The following is a 24028-nucleotide window of genomic DNA, read 5'->3' as shown; positions in this document are numbered from 1 at the left end:
TGGAGAGTCAGTGACAAGGGGTCATCAATTTGTCACTGAGACCAAGGAGAGAAATTGGGAGAAATTTCTTTTATGGAGAAGATTGTTGGAGCGTGGAATGCTTTCCCACAGGGAATGGTCGAGGCAGAGACTATTTCAAAGGCAAGGTCGATAAACGCATGAAGCAGAGGAAGATACGGGCATATGGGCAGAGAGCAGGGCAATAGGATTGGGTTCGGATTGCTCTGGCAAAGAGCTGGCTGAGACACGATGGGCCAAATGGCCTCCTTTGCTGCTGTAAACCTCTGGTTCTATGCACACTTTCCAACAAGGGTCACTGGATACCAGTCAGAAGAGGAAACATTGGCTAATTCCCTACCCCACTCTCTAACCCAAGGTGCAGGGGGGTGGGGGTTGGTGTGCAGAGTCCAATTGGATCCACTCCAGGTGTGATCAACTAACTCAGCACAAATCAGCGATCAAACCTAGGACCTGATTTGTGCTGAATTAGTTAATCTCACCTGGCATGGCTCCAGTTGGACTCTGCCCACTGGGTTACGACCAGGTAATCTGTTTTAGTGATGTTGTTTGAGGGACAAATATTGGCCCAGGACACCGGGGAGAACTCTTCAGCTCTTCTTCGAAATACTGCCATGAAATCTTTAGCATCTACCTGTCGGAGGTGCAGTTTTTCAGATGAGACATTAAACCGAGGCCCCCCCCCCCCGTTTCCCCTCTCTGGTGGACATAAAAGATCCCATGGCACTATTTCGAAGAAGTGCAGGGGAGTTCTCCCTGGTGTCCTGGGCCAATATTTATCCCTCAACCAACATTACTTTTTAAAAAAAAAGCAGATTATCTGGTCATTATCACATTGCAATTTGTGGGATCTTGCTGTGTGCAGATCGGCTGCCGTGTTTCTTACATTACAACAGCGACTACGCTTCATAAAGTACTTCCTTGGTTGTAAAGCGCTTTGGGATGTGTCCAGAGGCTATGAAAGACAGTATATAAATGCAAATCTTTCTTTCCGATACTATGCATGTAAATCCACACTGTGGTTTGTAGGGAGCAAGAGGCTAAATGGCACAGGGCATGGAATTAATATCCGTGTATAGACTAAAAGCATAACAGGATTTTTTTGACCTCTAACATAACAAGCCTTTTGCACATTCCCCTAATGCAGGTAAGTAACACCCACAAACATCGATAACTCATGAAGCACTATGATTAATGTTCGATTGCAATGTAAGTGTAATTTTTCTCCTGTACTTGAGTGAATAGGTTACAAAGATCGAGGTTGCACAGTGGCAGATATTTCAATTCCAGACTCTAGCTGCCTTGTGCAGTCCATCACTCACTGTTACTTTATCTCTGTCCTATTCATCAGCTGAGGCACCTCAATGAACATAGTGACCCTGAGCCCAGGCGCTAGATATAAATGCCAAGCGAGAATTGCAGAGTGCTAAAGTTTTATTGAATGAATTTTATACCAAGTTGCAGAAAACTTCAGGCAACAACAACAACTTGCATTTACATAGCGCCTTTAATGTAATAAAAGGTCCCAATGAGTTTCACAGGAGCGTAATCAAACAAAATTTGACACAGAACAACATAAGAAGATATTGAGACAAGCTTGGTCAAAGAGGTAGATTTTAAGGAGTGTCTTAAAGGAGGAGAGAGAGGCGGAGAGGTTTAGGGAGAGAATTCCAGAGCTTAGGGCCTAGGCAGCTGCAGGCACGGCCGCCATTGAAAATCAGGGATGCGGAAGAGGCAAGAATTGAAGGAGTGCAGAGACCCCGGAGGGTTGTAGGGCTCTGGAGGAGGTTACAGAGATGGGGAGGGATTTGAAAACAAGGATGAGAATTTTTAAATGGAGGCGTTCCCAGACCGGGAGCCAATGTAGGTCAGTGAGCATCAGGGTGATGGGTGAACGGGACTTGGTGCAAGTTAGGATACTGGTTTCAGAGTTTTGGATGAGCTCAACGTTATGAAGGGTGGAAGATGGGAGGCCGGCCAGGAGACCATTGGAATAGCCGAGTCTAGAGGTAACAAAAGACATGGATGAGGGTTTCAGCAGCAGATGAGCTGGGGCAGGGTCGGAGACAGGCAATGTTACGGAGGTGGAAGAAAATAAACAGGAAGAAAATAAACGCTTTCAAAATATCCTTTCTTCTCCCCTCCCCTCATGCTGAGGGTCCAGTTCTATAGCCCCCTGGTGCCTTACCCATTCTTCAGAACGATGAGCGGTATCAGCAAGCTATTCGACCATGTGAATATACAAAAAAGGACAGGAAATTACCAATCAACCTAACCCCCCCCCCCCCCCCCCCCGATGCCTCCAATTTAAAATTCTCATCCCTCATGTTTAAATCCCTTCATGGCCTCATCCCTCCCTTTCTCTGTAACCTCTTCCAGCCCAACAGACACCCTGCTCCCGCTCTGACTCTGGCGTCTTGTGCATTCCCCTCTCCCCTTTGCCTCTCCATTGCCGGCCGTGCCTTCAACCATTCAGGCCCCACTGGAACTGTCCCCACTAAACCCTTCCGCCTCTCCACCTCCCTCCTCTCCTTTAATGCCCACCTTAAAGCCCCAACTCCAGACTTCTGTTACTTTGTGTGTGAGATTAGAGCCCATTCCAACCTGTAACTGTGCAAAGCCGCTTTACATTCAGTAACATCTTCCATTGCAATTCAATGGGACATCAATATTTCATTCCTGGTAAGTAAGTAAAGTATTGTGAAGGCCAAGTGATTAATCTGAGAGGAGTTGAGAGTAAGGTTGGGTGGGGCTGATCCCACACACAATACGCACACACTATAATCTCTCAGGCCACCTGCTATCTTGGCTGAATGTGTTTCTCTCCCTAGGCCCTGTCTGAATTATTGAACACACACAACCCTCCTGCTCTTGTATTTCTTTTTATTGCCATTTCTTTGTTTCGTGAGTGAAAGGCTTATGACGGAGAACAATAGCTGAACATCTAAACCGGTAAAAGCCATTATATTTCCTCTTGTAATCAGATAAAGTGCCAACAATTGTGTGTGTGTGTTTAAATAAGGTGCAGGCTATCTCTCCTGGATATTATACCCCATTTATTTGACTATAATTGGAACTTAGGGTACTGTGCAAAGTTTTGGTCTCCATATCACAAAAACAACAACAACACCACTTGCATTTATATAGCACCTTTAACGTAGTAAAACGTCCCAAGGTGCTTCACAGGAGCGATTATCAAACAAAATTTGACACCGAGCCACATAAGGCGATATTAGGACAGGTGACCAAAAGCTCGGTTTTAAGGAGCGTCTTGGAGTTTTGGATGAGCTCAGGTTTATGGAAGATGGGAGGCCGGCCAGGAGAGCATTGGAATAGTCGAGTCTGGAGATAACAAAGACACGGATGACGGTTTTAGCAGCAGACGGGCAGAGGCAGAGATGGGCAATGTTACGGAGGTGGAAGTGGGCAGTCTTGGTGATGGAGCAGATATGTGATCAGAAGCTCATCTCAGGGTCAAATTTTTTTTTTATTCGTTCATGGGATGTGGGCGTTGCTGGCGAGGCCGGCATTTATTGCCCATCCCTAATTGCTGTTGAGAAGGTGGTGGTGAGCCGCCTTCTTGAACAACGGAGTGGCTTGCTAGGCCATTTCAGAGGGCAATTAAGAATCAACCACATTGCTGTGGGTCTGGAGTCACATATAGGCCAGACTGGGTAAGGACAGCAGAGTTTGCTTCCCTACAGGACATTAGTGAACCAGATGGGTTTTTACGACAATCCAGTAGTTTCATGGCCACCATTACTGATACTAGTATTTTAATTCCAGATTTTTATTTAATTAATTAATTGAATTTAAAAATTCACCAGCTGCCGTGGTGGGATTTGAACTCATGACTCTGGATTTTAGTCCAGGCCTCTGGATTACTAGTCCAGTAACATAATCACTATGCTACCGTACCCATTATTAGAATAGAACAACAAGGTTGTGAATGGTCTGGTTCAGCCTCGGACAGTGGCCAGGGAGAGGGTTGGTGTCGGTGGCGAGGGAACGGAGTTTGTGGTGGGGACTGAAGACAAAGGATATAGAGGCACTGGAGAAGGTGCAAAAAACATTTAGAAGAAAGATACCAGAACTGAGGTTATAACTAGTAGGAAGGACTGAACAGGCTGAGGTTTTTAAAATTACATACGGGTTCAGTAGGGTAGATGTAGAGAAGATGTTTCCACTTGAGGGGGAGTCCAAAACTAGGAAATATTAGGTAGTCACTAATAAATCCAATAGGGAATTCAGGAGAACTTTCTTACCCAGAGAGTGGTGAGAATGTGGAACTCGCTCCCACAAGGAGTAGTTGAGGTGAATAGTGCAGATGGATTTAAGGGGAAGCTGGATAAACACATGAGGGAGAAAGGAATAGAAGGATATGTTGATAGGGTGAGATGAAGTAGGGGTGGCATGAGGCTCATGTGGAGCATAAATACCAGCATAGAGCAGTTGGGCCGAACGGCCTGTTTCTGTGCTGTAAATTCTATGTAAAATCAAAATACTGAGCTATCCTAATGACTCGGCGGGTAAATGTATCACGGTGGTCCGAGGTTTGACAACCGTGATACATTTGTGAACCGTGAACCACAGAGGTTCTGTGCTGAGCTGGTTTACGATTGGTGTCAATTCTCTGGGCTAAGGAAGGGGAAAGGGGGCAAAGTTCAGTTAAGATTTCTGCTCCCGATTCCTGTCCAGTCACCGCTGGTGGAAAGCGTGCGTGCAGGATTAACGCCATTTGAGGACAGGAATTGGACTCGATTGTACTGCTCCCCGAACGTCAAACAGCCCTGACGAGACTCACCGTCTCGGTTCATGGGTGAAGTTTGGACTCTTCAGTGAAGTATAGGAGAAGGTATCGCCACCCATGGAATCAGCACCTCCTGCAGAGGAGGGGAGAATAGCGGAAGGAAAACCCCCAAAAAACATTGTCACATTCTTTGTGGTTCTTGATGCATCTTAATCCTCCCACAGCACTGTCCACTCCCCTCCGAACTCTTGCTTGGACCTCTGCACCAGGCAGTGCTGCACAGTTAATGGGAAGATAAATTGTGGGTATTTGGGTGAGTTGCTGGTGCCCATGAATCAATGAAGTGTAGCCACTGTTGTAATGTAGGAAATGCGGCAGTCAATTTATGCACAGCAAGATCCCACAAACAGCAATGTGATAATGGTCAGATAACTTTTTTAGGTGGGGGATAAATATTGGCCCAGGACACCAGGGAGAACTCCCCTGCTGTTCTTCGAAATAGCGGCTGTGGGGTCTTTTATGTCCACCTGAGAGGACAGACGGAAGATGTCAACGTGTTGAGTACCATGCAAAGATTGTGTAGACACACACACACACACACACACACACACACACGGCAAATTATAGTGTTGTCCTTGGTCAGATCAACCAAAGTATCAGAACAACACACTTTCGCCAGCAAAGACTTTGAGGAACATTTTTGAAGGTGGGGTGGGCAGCAATAAGGTGGATGGGTTTGGGTGGGGGGAATTACAGAGTGTGGGGGCACGCTGCCGCCACCAACAGGGCGAGAGGTGATGTCTAGTGACCTACGCAGAGGTCGGGAGCTGGGGTGGAACCTGCAGGGATAGGGTGTTGCCAGGTGTGAAGTGATGTGGGAGATGCTCGATCCTGACCCTGGCAACTTAACGAGAACACCAAGAAAAAAAATGAAAGGGTCAGATCAAACCGAACGCGGCCTCCTGCCGATACTTTGGTTGATCTGAGCAAGGCACGGTGCTGTAATTGTCCATGTTTGTGTGTGTACCTTCCTTCAGCTGCTTCCCTCCCTTCCCCTGAGGATCCCCCCCTGCCCTAGCCCGGCACCCGCATCTTCCTCTAGTTTCTCTCCTATCTCCCCTCATGCCCTCTCCAAGCTCATCTTGTCCATGAGACCCACCTCCTGCTCCCTCGACCCTATTCCCACTAAACTGCTGACCACCCAAGCCCCCTTCCTGGCCTCCATGTCAGCTGGTATTGTCACCAGCGCAACGAAAGGCGTGACTTGCTTCTCCAAAGAATTTCGTCATGAGGGTTGGGGGGGGACTGTTGACTTTAATGAAGGTGGAAAAAAGAAGCAGCTAATTGTATGAACTTTAATATGAACAGTGAGTTAAAAACAAGTCCTAGCTGTCAGTTAAAGAAAGATTGATCTAATGTTTAATAACCTCTGGGGAATATTTTAAATAATAGATAAATGCCCTGTTGTCTGCAGCTCAGAAGGACTTCAGCAGCTGTCAATCACCTTGATTAAAGCTGTTGTGGATAACCTCAGTGTTTCTGTCCTAAAATTAAAAATCAGAATTATGAGTTGTAACGTTTTTAGTGACGGCTGGTGATGAGCCTGTGAGAGGAGCAGGAAATTGTCCCTTTTTGTCCCAATTTTTTTCCCAGTATGTTCCCCTTTCCGCGACCCCCTTGACCTACGACAGGCATCGAGGAGTTAAATGCAGAGCACCCATGGTATGGGAAGCAGTGAGCTGAGTGCTGCTATTATCGAGCTGTCAAATGGTCTTTTGGAAAGTATAGTGTTTGTGTTCTTTGTTCCATTGCTTATTAATATTGCACCAGTTCTCTTTTTTCTCTTTGGACTTTTTTACAGACAAGTTTTGAAGTCTATTAAATAAAACACTATTTTAAATTTCAGCAAAAACAACAATTTGCATTTATATAGTGCCTTTAACATGGTAAAACGTCCCAAGGCGCTTCACAGGAGTGATTATCAAACAAAATTTGATACCGAGTCACATAAGGAGATATTAGGACAGGTGACCAAAAGCTTGGTCAAAGAGGTAGGTTTTAAGGAGCGTCTTAAAGGAGGAGAGAGAGGCGGAGAGAGACAGAGAGGTTTAGGGAGGGAATTCCAGAGCTTAGGATCTAGGCAGCTGAAGGCACGGCCGCCAATGATGGAGCGATGGAAATCGGGGATGCGCAAGAGGCCAGGATTGGTGGATCGGAGAGATCACGGAGGGTGCATTATGCAGTGCAGCTCCCGTGATTATTCCATCCCTCTGAATTTTTTTTTCCAGCTTTTTATTTTCACTCTTTCAATTTTCTCAACCTGCCCTCCCCACTAAAAAGTTGATCCCAACACTGGGGTGTGATTTCATGGACCGCTCAGCATCCAGACCAAGTGCCTATTTTTCGTAAGGTATCAACTGATGTCCTGGCCAACATTTATCCCTCAACTAACATCTAAAACAAATGATCTGGTCATTTATCTCATTGCTGTTTGTGGGATCTTGCTGTGCGCAATTTGGCTGCTGTGTTTCCAACATTACAACAGTGACTACACTTCAGAAAAGTACTTCATTGGCTGTAAAGCGCTGAGGTTGTGAAAGGCACTGTAGATATACAATTTCTTTCTTTCTTTTTATATTGCTGGTGATGACCTTCTGCTGTTCCAGGCACATCAGATTATCTGGTAACCTGTCAAATAAAATTTTGGTAAACCAATCAATCTTTAGAACTATAGTGCAAAAACTCCTCAGCAACATTTCATTAACTCGACGATGAGGATTGTGTCTGGAGACTCCGTTGTCAACTTGCTGAATTATTGGACCTTGATTGGCTCAAATTCAAGTTTCCTTTCGAAGTAAAAATCCAGGACTTTATGTTTGACACTTCGTTCAAGAAACATTGTTCCCAAAACTTAATTTTAGGGCATCTCCGACCCTACAATCCTCCGATATCTCTGCGTTCCTCCAACTCTGGCCTGTTGTGCATCCCCCACCATTGGCGGCCGTGCCTTCACCCATCTAGACCCCACACTCTGGAATTCCCTCCCTATCCCTCTCCGCCTCTCTCTCCTCTATTAAGACGCTCCTTAAAACCTCTTTTGATCACCTGTCCTAATGTGGCTCGGTATCAATTTCAGTCTGCTGACGTTCCTGTGATGCGCCTTGATGCGTTTTACTATGTTAAAGGTGCTATATAAATGCAAGTTGCTGCTGTATCAGTGTTAAAGTCCATTTACATCGTACTGTATCCTTGAGACTTGCCACTTCTTCTCAAGCATCTCATAATTACAACCGAACATTTCCCCCCCCTCTTAATGGCATAGTATGTAAATATACTGCTTAGCTAGTGCAGACTAGAAGGTGCCGGGTTCGATACCCGGTCTATGCTCTGCTGGCCAATCTTGGGCCACAGCAGCTGACCTCAGTTTTGTAAGAAACAAATAATCCTAATGGACACCACTGACCATGGGCAATTTAATTATATAAAAGTGACTTTTGCTAATGATTTTGGCTTTGAAGGCTGGATGTAAACAAATATTTGTAGTAGGTTAGTTGTAGAATGGGGCCCTCACCAAGGAATGTAAAATATTAAATGATATAGATAAGCAAAAATATTACTTCAAATTAGGGCAGGGTAACAGGATCAGCAAGGTATGAATTTAAATTAGTGAAAAGTAAATTTAAAACAGCTATCTATTATATTTAAAAAGTCTTGCATAAAGCATATACTTCCTTTTATCATACTTTTCCGTCAATATTTACAATTTGCTATGTCAACATTTCCCATTGAATCTTGCTCTGTCAACAATCATTTAACATAGACTATGGAGTCAATAGACTATTAAAAACCTTGCACAGGGCTTGCACTTCCCGTTATCGTGATTTTGGTTACGTTTTTCTGTCACCATCGCCCTTTGTGAATTGCTATGTCAAATGTCACGGTGCGGTCACCGACGTTGGCCACCAGGTGTCTCTGTGGAGTGAGTTTCTGAAGTCTTTCTCCCAACTCTGTCTCCATTTTGTATGTGTTAAAAAAAAAAGCTCCTATTCATCAGCTAAATGTGCAATTTACTCAAAAGATGAGAACTACAACAACAGGATGATCTAATTGAAGTGTCTACAATGAATGGAGGATTTGAAAGAGGAGATAGAGAGAAACTATTTCCTCTGGTAGGGGGAGTCCAGAACAAGGAGGCATATCCTTAAAATTAGTGCTCGACCATTCAGGGGTGATGTCAAGAAGCACTTCTTCACACAAAGGGGAGTGGAAATCTGGAACTCTCTCCCCCAAAAAGCTGTTGAGGCTGGGGGTCAATTGAAAATTTCAAGGCTGAGATTCTTAGATTTTTGTTAGGCCAGCGGTATTTAGGGTTATGGAACCAGGGCGAGTAAATGGGGTTGAGATGAAGATCAGCCATGATCTAATTAAATGGCAGAACAGCATCGAGGGGTTGAATGGCCTTCTCCTGTTCCCGTGTCCCTACACGATGCAATTCACTCTATAGGAAGCACTTTGGAACATGATTGAGTGCTATATGAATGAATTACTTTCTTTAATTTGCTGCATAACAGCACAAGGAGCATTCAAAATGCAGTAGAACGCAGGGCCGGGAGAGTCAGGGTGATAGAAGGATGACCTTCAGTGTGTTGAATAGGCATTTCCCGAGCCTGACTGTTTCTATGTGATGGGTGTGTACGTTGGGGGAGGCAGCACATTGGTGGGGAGGGGGAGGAACTGCCCGCCGATAGAATAGTTTTGAAGCCCATCTTGACTTGAAGTTGCAGACCTGAGTTGGGCTTCATCACTTCGGTGACAAAAAAGGATCAGTATCGGGAAGGCTTGAAGTTTAAAAATAATTTAATATGAACAAATCGCCCATCGACCCTACAATCACATTATATTAAGCTCAATTGGCATCTAGACACTGGTGGGCAGAGTATTGAGGTAAGGAAACACACACGTGCAGATGCCCACTTCGCTCGAGTACCATGTGAAGCCAATACCATAATAAGGCTCCCCATGTGTCTACACCAATCCAAGCTACCAGTACCGATGACCGTTCTGAGATTTACCCACTGCCCTGTTGGAAGACTCTCTCCCAAAACAGAATAGATACTAGCTGGAGGTGGGAGGGGTGAATCACCGCATAGAATCTTACAGCACAGAGGGAGGCCATTCGGCCCATCGTGCCTGTGCCGGCTCTTTGAAAGAGCTATCCAATTAGCCCCACTCCCGCTGCTCTCGCCCTGCAATTTTTTTCTTTTCAAGTATTTATCCAATCCCCCTTTTGAAAGTTGTTATTGAATCTGCTTCCACCGCCCTTTCAGGCTGCGCATTCCAGATCATAACAACTCGCTGCGTAAAAAAAAGTTTCTCCTTATCTCCCCCTCTGGTTCTTTTGCCAATTATCTTAACTCTGTGTCCTCTGGTTACTGACCCTCCCACAGAAGACTTGGAGTGTAAGGCCTCTCGCGCATCCCCGATTTCCATCGCTCCACCATTGGCGGCCGTGCCTTCAGCTCCCTAAACCTCTCCATCTCTCCCCCTCTCTCTTCTCCTCTAAGATGCTCCTTAAAACCTACCTCTTTGACCAAGCTTCTGGTCACCTATCCTAATATCTCCTTATGTGGCTCGGTTTCAAATTTTGTCTGATTTACGCTCCTGTGAAGCGCCTTGGGACGTTTTACTTAGTTAAAGGCGCTATATAAATGCAAATGATTGTTGAAACACTTGGGAATTGGTCAATTTGCAATAACGTAATGAGTTTTGAAATATTATAATATTTTCAGGTCTCTTTTAACCCCCACCCGCCCCAATGGAAGATCAGTAAATTGTAGTAACATCCGATTTGTTACTTCTGAGACTACGCCAAATATCTAGATCTATCATATTCTGCACAAGCTTTAGAAAGCTGCAGTATGCATTCGCTAAACTCAGTTTATTATGTACTGTGCGCACTCGCTTTATGTGGTTAAAATTCAAAATCAAATTAAAATGTAAAAGGTTTGCAAAAAAAAGCCTGATCAGATTCCTGTATTGCCTTCATACATGTTCTATGTATAAACCATCCAACACCCCCTCCGCCTTTAGATCCCAGACCGTAACTTATTCTTGGGTATCTGTTATTCTATTTAGAAACCCCCCCTCCCGAACCCCCTCAGATTCCAGCCTCTAACTCATGGTTTCCGTTATTCTATATATGAACCATCGATTAGATTCTAGCCTGTAACTCGCTCCCAGGTATCCATTGTTCTTTCTGTAGACTACAGTACCATCTGGGGGACCCATTCAAATAATCTACCACCATTGTCGCAATTCTGTAAGATTTTGACAGGAGAAACATGATATGATTGAGCAGACTTGGAAAGGGTCAGAAAATAATTTCTGCAGATATATTGTCAATAAGTGAACCTGAGTTTCATTAGAACGTCTCTTTCACACAGTCCCCTTCATCTGATCCCCATCATTACATTTAATTGATATTACTGTTGCAAGGGGTGATTTAATATCAGTCCAATAGCTCAAAGGGTCGATTCATGCTGTGTTCTATTTTCTGCCTGCGGATAGTAAATGGTGATTGAACGTGCCTTTAAAGATCTGTGCAATGAGCTCCTGTAGAAAGATTGACATCACTTCCTCTGGTACCACTGGCTATTTAAAAAAAAAATCCCATAAAGATCTCAGACTCCAGCACATCAGGAGAGGAGACGCAGGTGTCATCACCCCCATCGCTTGTCCCCTTTACCCCGTTACCCGCACGAAACTCATTCCAAACACTCCCTCTGACCCTCAAGGTTTCTTTGCTTCTGTCACCAAAAAAAAATATTTAAATATAAACCTAACCCCCCTCCCAAAAAAAAAACCAATTCCCCCTCAACTCCAAACTCCACCAGTATCTGAAATCCAAGATGATTTTCAAAGGGTTTTTAGCCTGGATTCTGTTCTGTTACCAGGGTAAGTTGGTTGTAGAATTAATGTGAATTTAAAAAAATATATGTTTTGAAATATTTAAATCTACCCGTTCAATACGAGCTGTTTTGTAATTACCAGATGTTTATTGGTTATATGCTGTTTAATATGCAAAAGTTTGGGTTTTGAGGGGTTATGTATTTGGTTGGTTAATATTTCATGGAGAAAATGCAAATAGTTTCCAAGAGGAAAGCGAAATCCATTTACTTCGCGTCAGGATCCGCTTTCAGCACCTTGGACAGAGACAGACGGGAGTTATTGCTCGCTGTCTGTCTCTCCCTCTCCCTGTGCCTTCTCTCTCCTTCCCCCCTCTCTCTCCCTCCTTGTGTCTCTGTAATTCTGTGTCTCTGTCTTTCTGTCCCTCTCTCTCCATTTCTCTATTTCTGTCTCTCTGTCTCTCTCTATTTGTCTCTATTTTTCTGTGTCCTTCTCTCTATCCCCTCTGTATCTCCGTATGTTTGTCCCTCTCTTTCTATCTCGCTCTCTCTCTCTGTCCTTCTATCTCTATTTCCCTGTCTCTCTGTCTATCTCTCTCTGTCTATCTCGCTCTCCCTATCTTTGTCTATCTTTCTCTGTATGTCTGTCTTTCTGTCTATCTCTCTCTGTCTATCTCTCTCTCCCTATCTTTGTCTATCTTTCTCTGTATGTCTGTCTTTCTGTCTATCTCTCTGTCTATCTCTCTCCCTATCTTTGTCTATCTTTCTCTGTATGTCTGTCTTTCTGTCTATCTCTCTCTCCCTATCTTTGTCTATCTTTCTCTGTATGTCTGTCTTTCTGTCTACCTCTCTCTGTCTATCTCTCTCTCCCTATCTTTGTCTATCTTTCTCTGTATGTCTGTCTTTCTGTCTATCTCTCTCTGTCTATCTCTCTCTCCCTATCTTTGTCTATCTTTCTCTGTGTCTCTCTGCCTCTCTTTCAGGCAATTGGAGAGAGAAAATAAAACGACACCAAATCCAAAGGACATTCTTGTAGAAACACAGATGGTCATTATACAAAAGTGTTAACCATACAATCCCGGGTTAAAAAGACAGTTGAAAATAGACGAAAGAATTCAGTGAGAGCAAACCCCTTTAAGAGCTCAGTCTCCGTGCCTTATTTCCTTTGCAATTTTTTTTGCCCAGTATTATGGCCAATCTTCCGGTGGGTGACGATTATTAAAACGATTTCCACCTCGTTAGACTGAGTGTGAACGACCTGGTCCAGATTCTATCAGGTGCGGGTTTGTTTTTTTAACTGTGGATCAGTCTGATGTGTTAAAGCAGCATCGATCCCATCACATCACGTGTATCCTCTAGACACCTTCTCTCCAAATTTACACAGGTTATTGAATTATGTGCACGGAATATACAAGTAAATATATATTTATATAAAACTAAAGCAGGGCTGCGAGACCTTGTGATTAATAACAGATGGGAGAGTTCTCATTTTTAAGAATCAAAGTTGATTTGAAGAAATCTGGATCGTTCCATATAGTGGAGAGGACGTGGTAAGTGAAATTAGAGCAGATACAGGAAACCAGCACAGTGACAGTAGCAATGTGAGCAATGCTGTTTAATTCTGTTGAGAGATGAATATTGGCCAGGACACCAGGGAGAACTCCCCTGCTCTTCTTCGAAATAGTGCCTGTGGGATCTTTTGCACCCACTTGAGAGGGACAGATAGGGCCTTGGTTTAATGTCTCATCTGAAAGACGGCACCTCCGACAGTGCAGCACTCCCTCAGTACTGGCATTGGGAGTGTCGGCCTGGATTTTGTGCTCAAGTCTCTGGAGCGGGACTCGAACCCGCGACCTTCTGACTCAGAGGTGAGAGAGCGGCCCACTGAGCCACGACTGAGATAATCAGATGTACAGGCTGTGGGGGGGGGGAGAGATTTCTGGAGCCCAGACCTACTGTACTTTAATGACTGCCCTGCCATCAGTATTAATGCAGAATTCCACAAATACTGTGTCGATCTATATAAACGAGATTTTATTTCTCTGTTGCAGTCAGCTGCAGGCCTCTGTCATCTGAGCTGCTGAAGGAGGATGAAAAGGTAAAAACTGCCTTCTCTTGGCTTGTTCTGTGCCTTTGTTGTTTAAAATGTCTTCCCTCTTCTGCAGTTTTCAGCCTTTTAAAACCCAAGCTAAACATTGCTAAATCACCAGGGATGTCTTGTGGGAGGGGAGGGAGGAGACAGTAAAGTTTTTGATGTTTTTGTAACCTCCAGACTCGACTATTCCAATGCTCTCCTGGCCGGCCTCCCATCGTCCACCCTCCATAAACGTGAGCTCATCCAAAACTCTGCTGCCCGTATCTCGACTCGCACCAAGTCCCGTTCACCCATCGCCCCCTGTGCTCGCTGACCTACATCGGCTCCTGATCCAGCAACGCCTCAGATTTAAAATTCCCATCCTTGTTTTCAAATCCCTCCATGGCCTCGCCCCCCCCTCCCTATCTCTGTAACCTCCTCCAGCCCTACAACCCTCCGAGATCTCTGCGCTCCTCCAGCTCTGGCCTCTTGTTCATCCCCCCCCCCCTCCCCTTTCCACCACCCAGTTTCTCCTCTTCCCTCTCCTGATCTCTATCCCCGAGGCCCTTAGCAACGCCGGACACCAGGGATGCGCAGCGTTGCTAAGTGATGGGAAATGTGCCACATGATATAACGGCCTCATTTGCAGGTCATTATAATATGTTGACCCATGTTCGGGCAGGGGTGTTTTATACTGGACCCCCCCGCCCTGGTGCTCCCCCAGGTGTACCAGTTTCCTGTCACAATGGGATAGGAAATTCAGGGCCTGGGTCACGGTCTCCTCCCCACATTTGGTGGGAACATATCCGAGGGTTTTCTGACCAAGTTTATGTTATTGGTGCGAGACGGTGAAGGGTCTCAGTTAGTGACTGAAAAACCCAACCCCAGGATTTACCCAGCCTCGAGACCACTGTCTGTCTCACACACGTTACCTTTAATTTCACATTTTCTATTAACTTTAGTCGTTAAGAAACCTGATGAATTGTTCATAGGAATGTATTTAAATTGCACAGTGCTCGTGGAGCCTGTTAATGGAGGTCCCTGCGTAATCCATCACCCTCTCAGCCTAGTTAACCCCATCTAAATGTAATTCTACAGCTCAGTACAACGGGGCTAAAGGTTTGAATTACGAGGACAGGTTGCGTAGATGAGGCTTGTATTCCCTCGAGTATAGAAGATTAAGGGGTGATCTAATCGAGGTGTTTACGATGATTAAAGGATTTGATAGGGTAGATAGAGAGACACTATTTCCTCTGGTGGGGGGAGTCCAGAACAAGGGGGCAGAACCTTAAAATTAGAGCCAGGCCGTGCAGGGGTGATGTCAGGAAGCACTTCTTCACACAAAGGGGAGTGGAAATCTGGAACTCTCTCCCCCAAAAAGCTGTTGAGGCTGGGGGTCAATTGGAAATTCCAAACCTGAGATTGATAGATTTTTATTAAGTAAGGGTATTAAGGGTTACAGAACCAAGGCGGGTAGATGGAGTTAACATACAGATCAGCCATGATCTAATTGGGTGATGGAACAGGCTTGAGGGGCAGAATGGCCTCCTCCTGTTCCTATGTCCCGATATCGGTAGGTGTACTTAAATGTCTCTGTGTATCTTTGTCTCCCTCTGTAGGTTACCAGGTGTATTGTCGAAGTGATCTCAGATACACTTTCCAAACCCAACCCAATGCCAGTCAGCAGTGAATGCAGCAAGATCCTCAAAGAAGGTTGAACTGTTCCTCAAATACATTCTTCTCGTTTCTTTGCCTCTAACTTTCTCTCCCCTCTTTTCCTGATGGTGCTGACTCGTTCTTTATAGGATACAGTTCCGTGGTTGCTGTTACCTCTCTCTGACTGCACTCTGTCTCTGCATCTGTCTCTCTCTCTCTCTCTCTTTGTGTACTCTGTCTCTCTCATCTTCCTCCCTCTCTGATTCCTTCATCTTTCTCCCTCTCTCTGTATTCTATCTATCTGCCTCTTTCTCCCTCTCTCTCTCTTTTTAAAATTACGTCTCTGTGTCAGTTTCTCATTATGTTCTCATTTAATTTTCTATGGCTGTAAATTTCCTTTGGTTATATTTTTATGATCTATCTGATCCTCCTCAATCTAATTTGCCTGTGTCCCTGGGATATGAAACCTCTCCTCCAACTAACTGCGACCTTTCTTTTCCTGGGTAGATGAAAGGATTCGAACCATGGTTCGTCATCAGAATCTCCTGAAACAATTGGAAGAACTCACACATCACGGTACAGTAACCATGACGATTTGTCCAGTTTAAAGAGCACACATCAATAAGTAATTCAGGGTGTAAAATTCTGTCAGGCATTTTGACATGAAAGGCGTTACCTAAATGCAAATATTTAATAATTACTAGAAACATAGAAAATAGGAGCAGGTTGTAGCTCGCTTGATTGGCACCCCATCCACCACCCTAAACATTCACTCCCTTCACCACCGGCGCACAGTGGCTGCAGTGTGCACCATCCACAGGATGCACTGCAGCAACTCGCCAAGGCTTCTTCGACAGCACCTCCCAAACCCACGACCTCTACCACCTAGAAGGAGAAGGGCAGCAGGCACATGGGAACAACACCACCTGCACGTTCCCCTCCAAGTCACACACCAACCCGACTTGGAAATATATTGCCGTTCCTTCATCGTCGCTGGGTCAAAATCCTGGAACTCCCTTCCTAACAGCACTGTGGGAGAACCTTCACCACACGGACTGCAGCGGTTCAAGAAGGCGGCTCACCACCACCTTCTCAAGGGGCAATTAGGGATGGGCAATAAATGTCAACCTTGCCAGCGACGCCCACATCCCATGAACAAATTTTTTAAAAAGGGAGTAGGCCATTCGGCCCTTCGAGCCTGCTAGCAGATCATTGTCAGCCAGGAAGGTGGGGAAAATGTGATAAATGAAAGCCTGATGGGGAAAGTGTTACAGGAAGGAAGGGTGACTCTTCTAGGAATCGCACGCTCTATGGTAAAGCTTTGAATATATCGCTAATACATTTTCTGTGGCTTATCTCAGGATTAATCAGAAGAAATGGCTCATCTTTTAGCTGTCTTGTAAAGAGGCTGAGAGAGGTTCAAGTAAGATTAACAGTTCATCACATAGTATGTTTTTAGAGGTCACAGTGCCATCGACTGGAGGCAGTAAGAATGGCAAGTGTTTCCGTCACAGTCACAGTCACAGTGTTACCCATTGGTTCCAATGGACTTGTGTAACAATTGTGATTCACTGAAAAACTCAAAAAGATTTTCATATATTATTAGTAAATTGCCTGTAGCACCGCCCATGGTGAATATAAGTTTTTTTTATATATATATATGTGTGTATGGTAACAGAGTTGGCAAGGAGATTTCAGAAACTTGTGCTACAAAGCCACTCATGGCCACTGTGACAGTTGACATAGCAAAATTGACTGAGAACTGTTAAAAGAAAGTATGGCCAGAAATTGTGACAACAGAAAGTAAGGTTTGTGGACATAAATTGCTTAATTTTTCTCTAAACTCAAAATTACAAGAAAACTGATTGATAAGTACAATTATGTCTGTTATCTGTCTATTTAGCTATCTTTTTAAAAGTCTTGCATCTGGTGTGTCAGTCACATTTGCAAGTGTTACACTTTAAAATGTGTGTCCACACTTGCAGCCGATTGACTCAAATATCAGCGACAAATCGCAACGGATCAATTTTAACTTCCCTCAGCAACAGCAAATAGTCTCTAATTGACCTTGAGATGCCCTTGGGGATTTACCAGCAGTTGCCAATCTAGAGATAAATTTCCTTCAGCAGTAATCTTCAATTGACCTCAGGGTGTGCCTACTCAGAGCACTTCCCCAAAGTGTGTACATGACAAATTGCCTTAAAGGGACAGGCCCCTTAGGAGTACACCACTTTCCTCAAGGTAGTCCCTTTTTTGAAAAAAAGGAAGCCTTGCATTTATATAGCGCCTTTCATGTAGGAACTGCGGCAGTCAACTTGCGCACAGCAAGCTCCCACAAGCAGCAATGTGTTAATGACCAGATAATATGATTGTAATGATGTTGGTTGAGGGATAAATATTGGCCAGGACACCAGGGAGAACTCCCCTGCTCTTCTCTGAAATAGTGGACATGGGATCTTTTACATTCAACTCAGAGGGCAGGCAAGGTTCTCAGTTTAACATTTCATCCTGAAAGGCGGCACCTCCAACAGTGGTGATTGCTTCTTACAACCGAGCGGCTTGCTAGGCCACTTCAGAGGGTATTAAGACTCAATTGCATAATGTGTGACTGGAGTCACGTGCGGTGCAGATTGGACGGGAGTGCTAGGTTCCCTTCCCCAGTGGGCATTAATGAACCAGTTGGGTTTTATTGACCATCCAGCAGCTTTCATGGTCAGTTTTTTTTCTGGTGCTAGCCCACAAATTACCAGATTTATTGAATTCACTTTCATAATTTTCCCTGCTGGGAACTGAACGCACGACCTCTGGGTTACTAATCCAGCATCGTAACCACTAGACTATCAAACCTGCTTCAGTTGTTTGAAAGTTAGCACATCCTCGACTTACCATCAGCAACTCCACTAAAGACCTGCTGGAATATTGAATATACTTAACTCTCAATTCTTCATCCACAGAGGAGACTAGAGAAAGCTCAGCCAAGGAAAAGGCTCTCGAAAGCGACAAAAGGTGGAACTACTCAGAGGAAGAAAGCATAGAATGGAACGAGGAGGACAACATGGAAAAGCGACACATGTTTGACAAGAAGGGAGGAAGTGCTGAGTGGAGAGACGGTGTGAGCAGTCGAGGAGAAGCCAACTCTAAGAAGCGTAACCCTTCAAAGAGAGAGGAAGACATGAAAAATTATGAGGAAAGCAAAGATGCAAGCATGGAGGAGCAACATGAAGATAAAGAAGTTGTTAACAGTGAAGATGACACCAAGATAGTTATGCATGAAAGTGAAGAAGAGGTCGACGCTGAAGACAAGAGAAGTCCTGAGAAGAGACATAGAGAACCATCCGAGAAAGAGGATCCAAGATCGAAAGAACGTGAGGAGGAAGAACGTGATGTCCTCAAGATAGACGAGCTGATTGAGAAGATCGCCAAGGAGGAACTGGAAGATGAAGAAGACAAGAGAGCTGCAAATGAGAAGAAGCATTACAGCAAAGAGTACAGTTCAGAAGAAGATGACTTTAAAAAGAGAAATAAGGAAGAACAGAGAACTGTTAAGAAACGAGTTGAAGAAAATGCCAGTGATGAAGAAACCGATCAGTTTGAAGCAGAGGAAAAGGGAGTCAAGGTCTACGATTCAAAAACCTATCTACAAGAGACCGATGACAAAGATTCTCTTGAGAAGAAGTCATGGGATGATAAGAGACACCCTCATCTTGAAGAAGATATGGACTCGAAGAAGAGACATGCCGATGACCTTGAGTACCTAAGGAAGAGGCACCATGAATTTGAAAACAGAGAAAAGGATGAGGAGGAAGAGGACGAGGAGGAGGACGAAGTGGAGGAGGAAGAAAGGAAACTTAAATATGAGGTCAGTACACAATCTTTTCTTATGGTTCTCCCGAATCTCTAGGTGAGTGAGAACGGTGGGATCTTCTTCAACGATCTTCTGCATTCCTCACGCTGAAGGTAGCTTCCTTCAATTCAAGGTGACTCCCCTTTCATACCACAATAGTGCTGCTTAATTCCCATTCCAGCAATTGAGCACATACTTCAGGCTGATACTGCAGTGCAGTGAGGAACATGGGAACAGGAGGAGGCCATTCAGCCCCTCGAGCCTGTTCCGCCATTCAATTAGATCATGGCTGATCTGTATCTTAACTCCATCTACCCACCTTGGTTCTGTAACCCTTAATACCCTTACCCAACAAAAATCTATCGAACTCAGTTTTGAAATTTTCAATTGACCCCCAGCCTCAACAGCTTTTGGGGGGAGAGAGTTCCAGATTTCCACTCCCCTTTGTGTGAAGAAGTGCTTCCTGACATCACCCCTGCACGGCCTGGCTCTAATTTTAAAGTTTTGCCCCCTTGTTCTGGACTCTTCCTCCAACCAGTTTCTTCTTTCTTTAACAGCCCTTAAAATCTGAAGCAAATGTTGAAACCGTTCCAATTCACTGCCTTCCTTTCTCCCACACAAATTTCACTGGGCAACAAACCTCTCAAACTGTCTCGAGCCAGAACCTGGTCCTCTGCGGAACTGCCAAACTGGCTGAATTTGCCACCTTGGGTAATCTAGTGCTGTACTGTCACTGGGTCCAGGCATCGCCGTTTGATGGTGTGATGTTCTTGATTAAACTGCCACAATTTTGAAAGAAAGAACTTGCATTCATATATCACCTGGCACATCCCCCAAAAGCACTTCACGGCCAACATTATACTTTTGGAATGGAGCCTCTGTTGTTTTGTAGGCAAACGCGGCAGCCCAATTAACTCACAGCACAGTCCCACAAACCACAGTGAGATACATGACCAGGTAATCTGTTTTCCTTTGGTGTTGGTTGAGGATAAACATCTGCCAGGACACTGGGACAACTCCCCTGGTCTTCTTCGAAATAGTGGCCATAGGATATTTTACGTCCACCTGAGAGGGCAGACGGGGACCTCGGTTTAACGTCTCATCCAAAAGACGGCGCCTCCAACGTTGCAGCACTCCCTCAGTGCTGGCACTAGGAGCGTCAGCCTGAATTTTGTGCTCAAGTTTCCTGGAGTAGGACTCGAACCCACGAACTTCTAACTCAGAGACGAGCGGGCTAGCCACTGAGCCACAGGAAATTCTCTCCCCCCCCCCCCCCCCTTGATCTTTTGATGAGATGCTAACTTACGAAGTATAGCGTTAGGCCAAAGAGATACTTTAAGTCCAACTATCTCCAGCTGGGTTACAATCCCTGGCTGTCTTCCAACTAACTCCAGAGCTGCCGACTGTATTGACTGAGTATTTGGTTAATTGAATCATTACTGCACTTGAAGCAAAGCTCCTCAGGGCCTCCGTCACATTGAATTTCCAATTAATCCTTCACAGCTCACACGTTTCTGTCCACTTACCGTCGAGCTACAGTGATGCGTACTTGCCTCGGGTGGAACGTTTGATGCTTTCTTGCTCGGATTCACGAGCGAGCGAGGTTTCCGATTAACAGCAAATGAATGAGAAACAGAAAATGCACAATAGAACCATCCGGGCTTAAGAGAAGACAGGCCAACGTTTCGAGTGTAGACCCCTTAGGAATGGAAGATACATGGAACTGGTTAATAGTACTGAACAAGCTTGGGGTGAGGGGTGGGAGTTGGCGATAGGGATTGAGGGGAATGAACCAAGGGAGAAATGGGGGGAGAGGGTGGAGAAATGAGGGGTAGGAGAGAAATGGGGAAGGGGGGAGAAATAGGGGAGAGGGGAGAAATGGGGGGAGGGGGAGAGAAATGGGGGGAGGGGAGAGAAATGGGGGGAGGAGGAGAAATGGGGAGGGTGGAATGGGAGGGGGAGAGAAATGGGGGAAAGGGGAGAGAAATGGGAGGGGGAGAGAAATGGGGAGGGGAAGAGAAATGGGGGGAAGAGGAGAAACAGGGGAGGGTGGAATGGGAGGGGGAGAGAAATGGGAGAGGAGGGGGGATAGAGAACAACAGGTAAAAATTATGAGTCAGGAATGCAAATACCAGTCACAGAGGGACAGTTAATTTGTGGAACGGCCACAAATAATCACAGCCACAATCGTAACTGAATAGGCCGTGACGGAGAAGTTGGAGGCTAGAGGGGAGAGAACAATCTCCCATCAGGGAATGAACTGTCTCCTGGATCCAGGTCCCAGGAGGTCAGAGGGATTTGCTGGAAAGGACCACCCTGGATATAATCGGTACAGTTACACGTCTCCCCGGCTGGAGTTGGCGCTCGCTGTGATTTTTTTTAAAAACTTCTCTTCCCTAGGAACACGAGCAGAGGAACCTTGCCGAGATTGAGAAGGAGCTGAAGAAAGTTGCTGAGAGACTGCGAGCCATCCGACGGGGCTAAAGCACTTTCACAAGCGCTCGTCTCCCTCACATTGTTTATCGTGCGTTTTTAACTGTACACTTTCCCCTCATTTACTTTGCCGGCTATGTACTGTTATAGTCCAAGGCTTTAAGCTGCATGGACAGGGTGCAGTGTTGCATGGTATATAATGCAGCCTTTGTTAGTTGTTTATAATTGGCAATGTCCACCCGTTTATGAAAGGGTTGGATTTTGAAGAAAAAAACCCTAAAATTTAAAAGCTATCAACCTTTCCCTTTTCTTAAAATAAGACTAGAGAAATCGCCCAATGGCGTCGCTCATAGTCAGGTCAAAGCGCCATCTAATGGTAGAAGAGAGCAGCTGCAGGCGTGACCACGTGTCACGGAATGATGATGCCCAAATAAGGAGTGCGGGACACGCGTAGGCAATTTAATCCATTATCGATTTAGCGAATGTGAAAATGCCCTCTCCCTCTCCAACTCATGATTCTATCATTCTCAGCTCTTGGTGTTTATTATTCGTTCTGGGGACGTGGGCGTCGCTGGCGAGGCTGGCATTTATTGCCCATCCCCTAGTTGCCCCTCGAGAAGGTGGCGGTGAGCCGCCTTCTTGAACCGCTGCAGTCCGTGTGGTGACGGTTCTCCCACAGTGCTGTTAGGAAGGGAGTTCCAGGATTTTGACCCAGCGACGATGAAGGAACGGCCGATATATTTCCAAGTCGGGATGGTGTGTGAGTTGGCGGGGAACGTGGAGGTGATGGTGTCCTATTTTATTGTTTAATTCCTTCAACGCTGGATCTCTTGAGGGAATATTCCTATAAAAATGATCTCACAATTTCAGACTTACCCTTTTGAGGAGATATTACCATCTCATGGGAGGGAAAGGTCATTCTGCCTTGGGGCAAATTAGCGACAAAAAATCCCCCCCTCCCAAAACATCTCAGTGATGAGTTTACTTGCTGCAGCTGCTAGCTCTACTTCTTGGTGGGAATTCATTTCAGCTGTTTCACGTCTGCACTGCGGAGACTCGAGGATAATCGGGGAGGGAGGGTAAGCCATGGGTAGTCTCTGATGGAAGCTGATTGAAAACCATAAGAAATGCGGTCCCCAAATCATCAGGTACATAATCAGGGAGGTTGTGGGGAGAGAAATTGTCCTCTATTTTCAAAGGAAAAAGAAACTGATGTTTGGTCTCCTGCCTTACATTTTAGAAGGTTCCAGAGAGCCCGTTCAAAAAAAAAAGTCATTGGTCCAAAACAGACCGCCACCCACCCGATTAACCTAGTTTACACCGTCGGCATGTTGCTATGGGAACCTGACAGAGGCCTAGGAGGTATCACCAAGATATAATCCAAAGTCAGTCATGCCAATGGCAAAACTGGCAACGATGTACTGGTGAGCTATCTTTATCATGCTGAGGTTAAACTGACCTGACGGAGGCTAAAAATGAGGCCTCGTTCTCTCAAGTCCAAAACTCTGAAAAATCCAGTTTTCCATTGCCGGTGGGACGTTGCCATTTCCTTGACTGTTATATTAATAAGCTCTTTCCTGACAACCATACCTGTCTTATTATTAATTATTCTGGGTTTATTTTATTTTAGGTTTGTTACCATGGTAATGGAAGTAGTTTGTATTCCCATAGGTGCCTGAGGCGAGTCCCTCGCAGTCATTGGCACAGTTTGGTCCATCATCCTCACACAAAAGTATTGACAACCAATATGTGTGAGACAATAAATCCAGTTCTACAACTACTGTCCCTGTCTCCGAGTTGTTTTTATGTTTCAGCTTTTTTTGGGGGGATCTTTTGCAATGTGGGTCAGGTGCCATGATGTTACGGTGACTCCACACAAAGGTATTGGCTCAAATTATCTGGTTCGAGTGGACTTAATAGATTGGCAATTATTGCCAATCCTTAGCTGCCCCTTGAGAAGGTGGTGGTGAGCTGCCGCCTTGAACCGCTGCAGTCCGTGTGGTGAAGGTTCTCCCACAGTACCGTTCTTCATAGTGACTTGATACAACTGAGTGTAGCTCACTCGGCCACTTCTGAGGGCACTTAAGAGTCGATCACATCGGTGTGGGACTGGAGTCACATATAGGCCCAGACCAGGTAAGGACGGCCGGTTTCCTTCTCTAAACCAGTTGGGCTTTTAATCACAATCCGACAGTTTCATGGTCACTTTTATTGATGTCAGCTTTTTATTTCCAGATTTTTTAAAAAATTGAATTCAAATTCTCAACTTGCCATGGTGGGATTCGAACTCACATCATGTGTCCAAGTCTAACTGGGTTTATTAGTCCAGTAACATAACCACTAGACTA

At 45.1% G+C, this 24028-nt stretch overlaps 1 protein-coding gene across 2 annotated transcripts; it reads left to right on the top strand.

Annotated features, from left to right (window-relative positions):
- Positions 1-13120: 13120 nt before the first annotated feature.
- LOC137305826 (uncharacterized) lies at positions 13121-23457 on the top strand. Of its 2 annotated transcripts, XM_067974752.1 has the most exons (5): positions 13121-13771; positions 15367-15460; positions 15911-15979; positions 18358-19262; positions 21648-23457. In XM_067974752.1, exons 2-5 carry the CDS (start codon positions 15421-15423, stop codon positions 21729-21731), a joined length of 1098 nt encoding a protein of 365 aa, XP_067830853.1. In that variant the 5' UTR covers positions 13121-13771; positions 15367-15420; the 3' UTR covers positions 21732-23457. The 2 variants fall into 2 exon arrangements, with proteins under 2 accessions (XP_067830853.1, XP_067830854.1); XM_067974753.1 differs by lacking the exon at positions 13121-13771 and having other exon boundaries at positions 15279-15460.
- The last annotated feature ends 571 nt before the right edge of the window (positions 23458-24028 follow it).

The sequence above is a fragment of the Heptranchias perlo genome, chromosome 41, assembly GCF_035084215.1.
Source record: "Heptranchias perlo isolate sHepPer1 chromosome 41, sHepPer1.hap1, whole genome shotgun sequence".
NCBI lineage: Eukaryota > Metazoa > Chordata > Chondrichthyes > Hexanchiformes > Hexanchidae > Heptranchias > Heptranchias perlo.
This window is presented reverse-complemented; position numbering and strand designations above follow the sequence as displayed.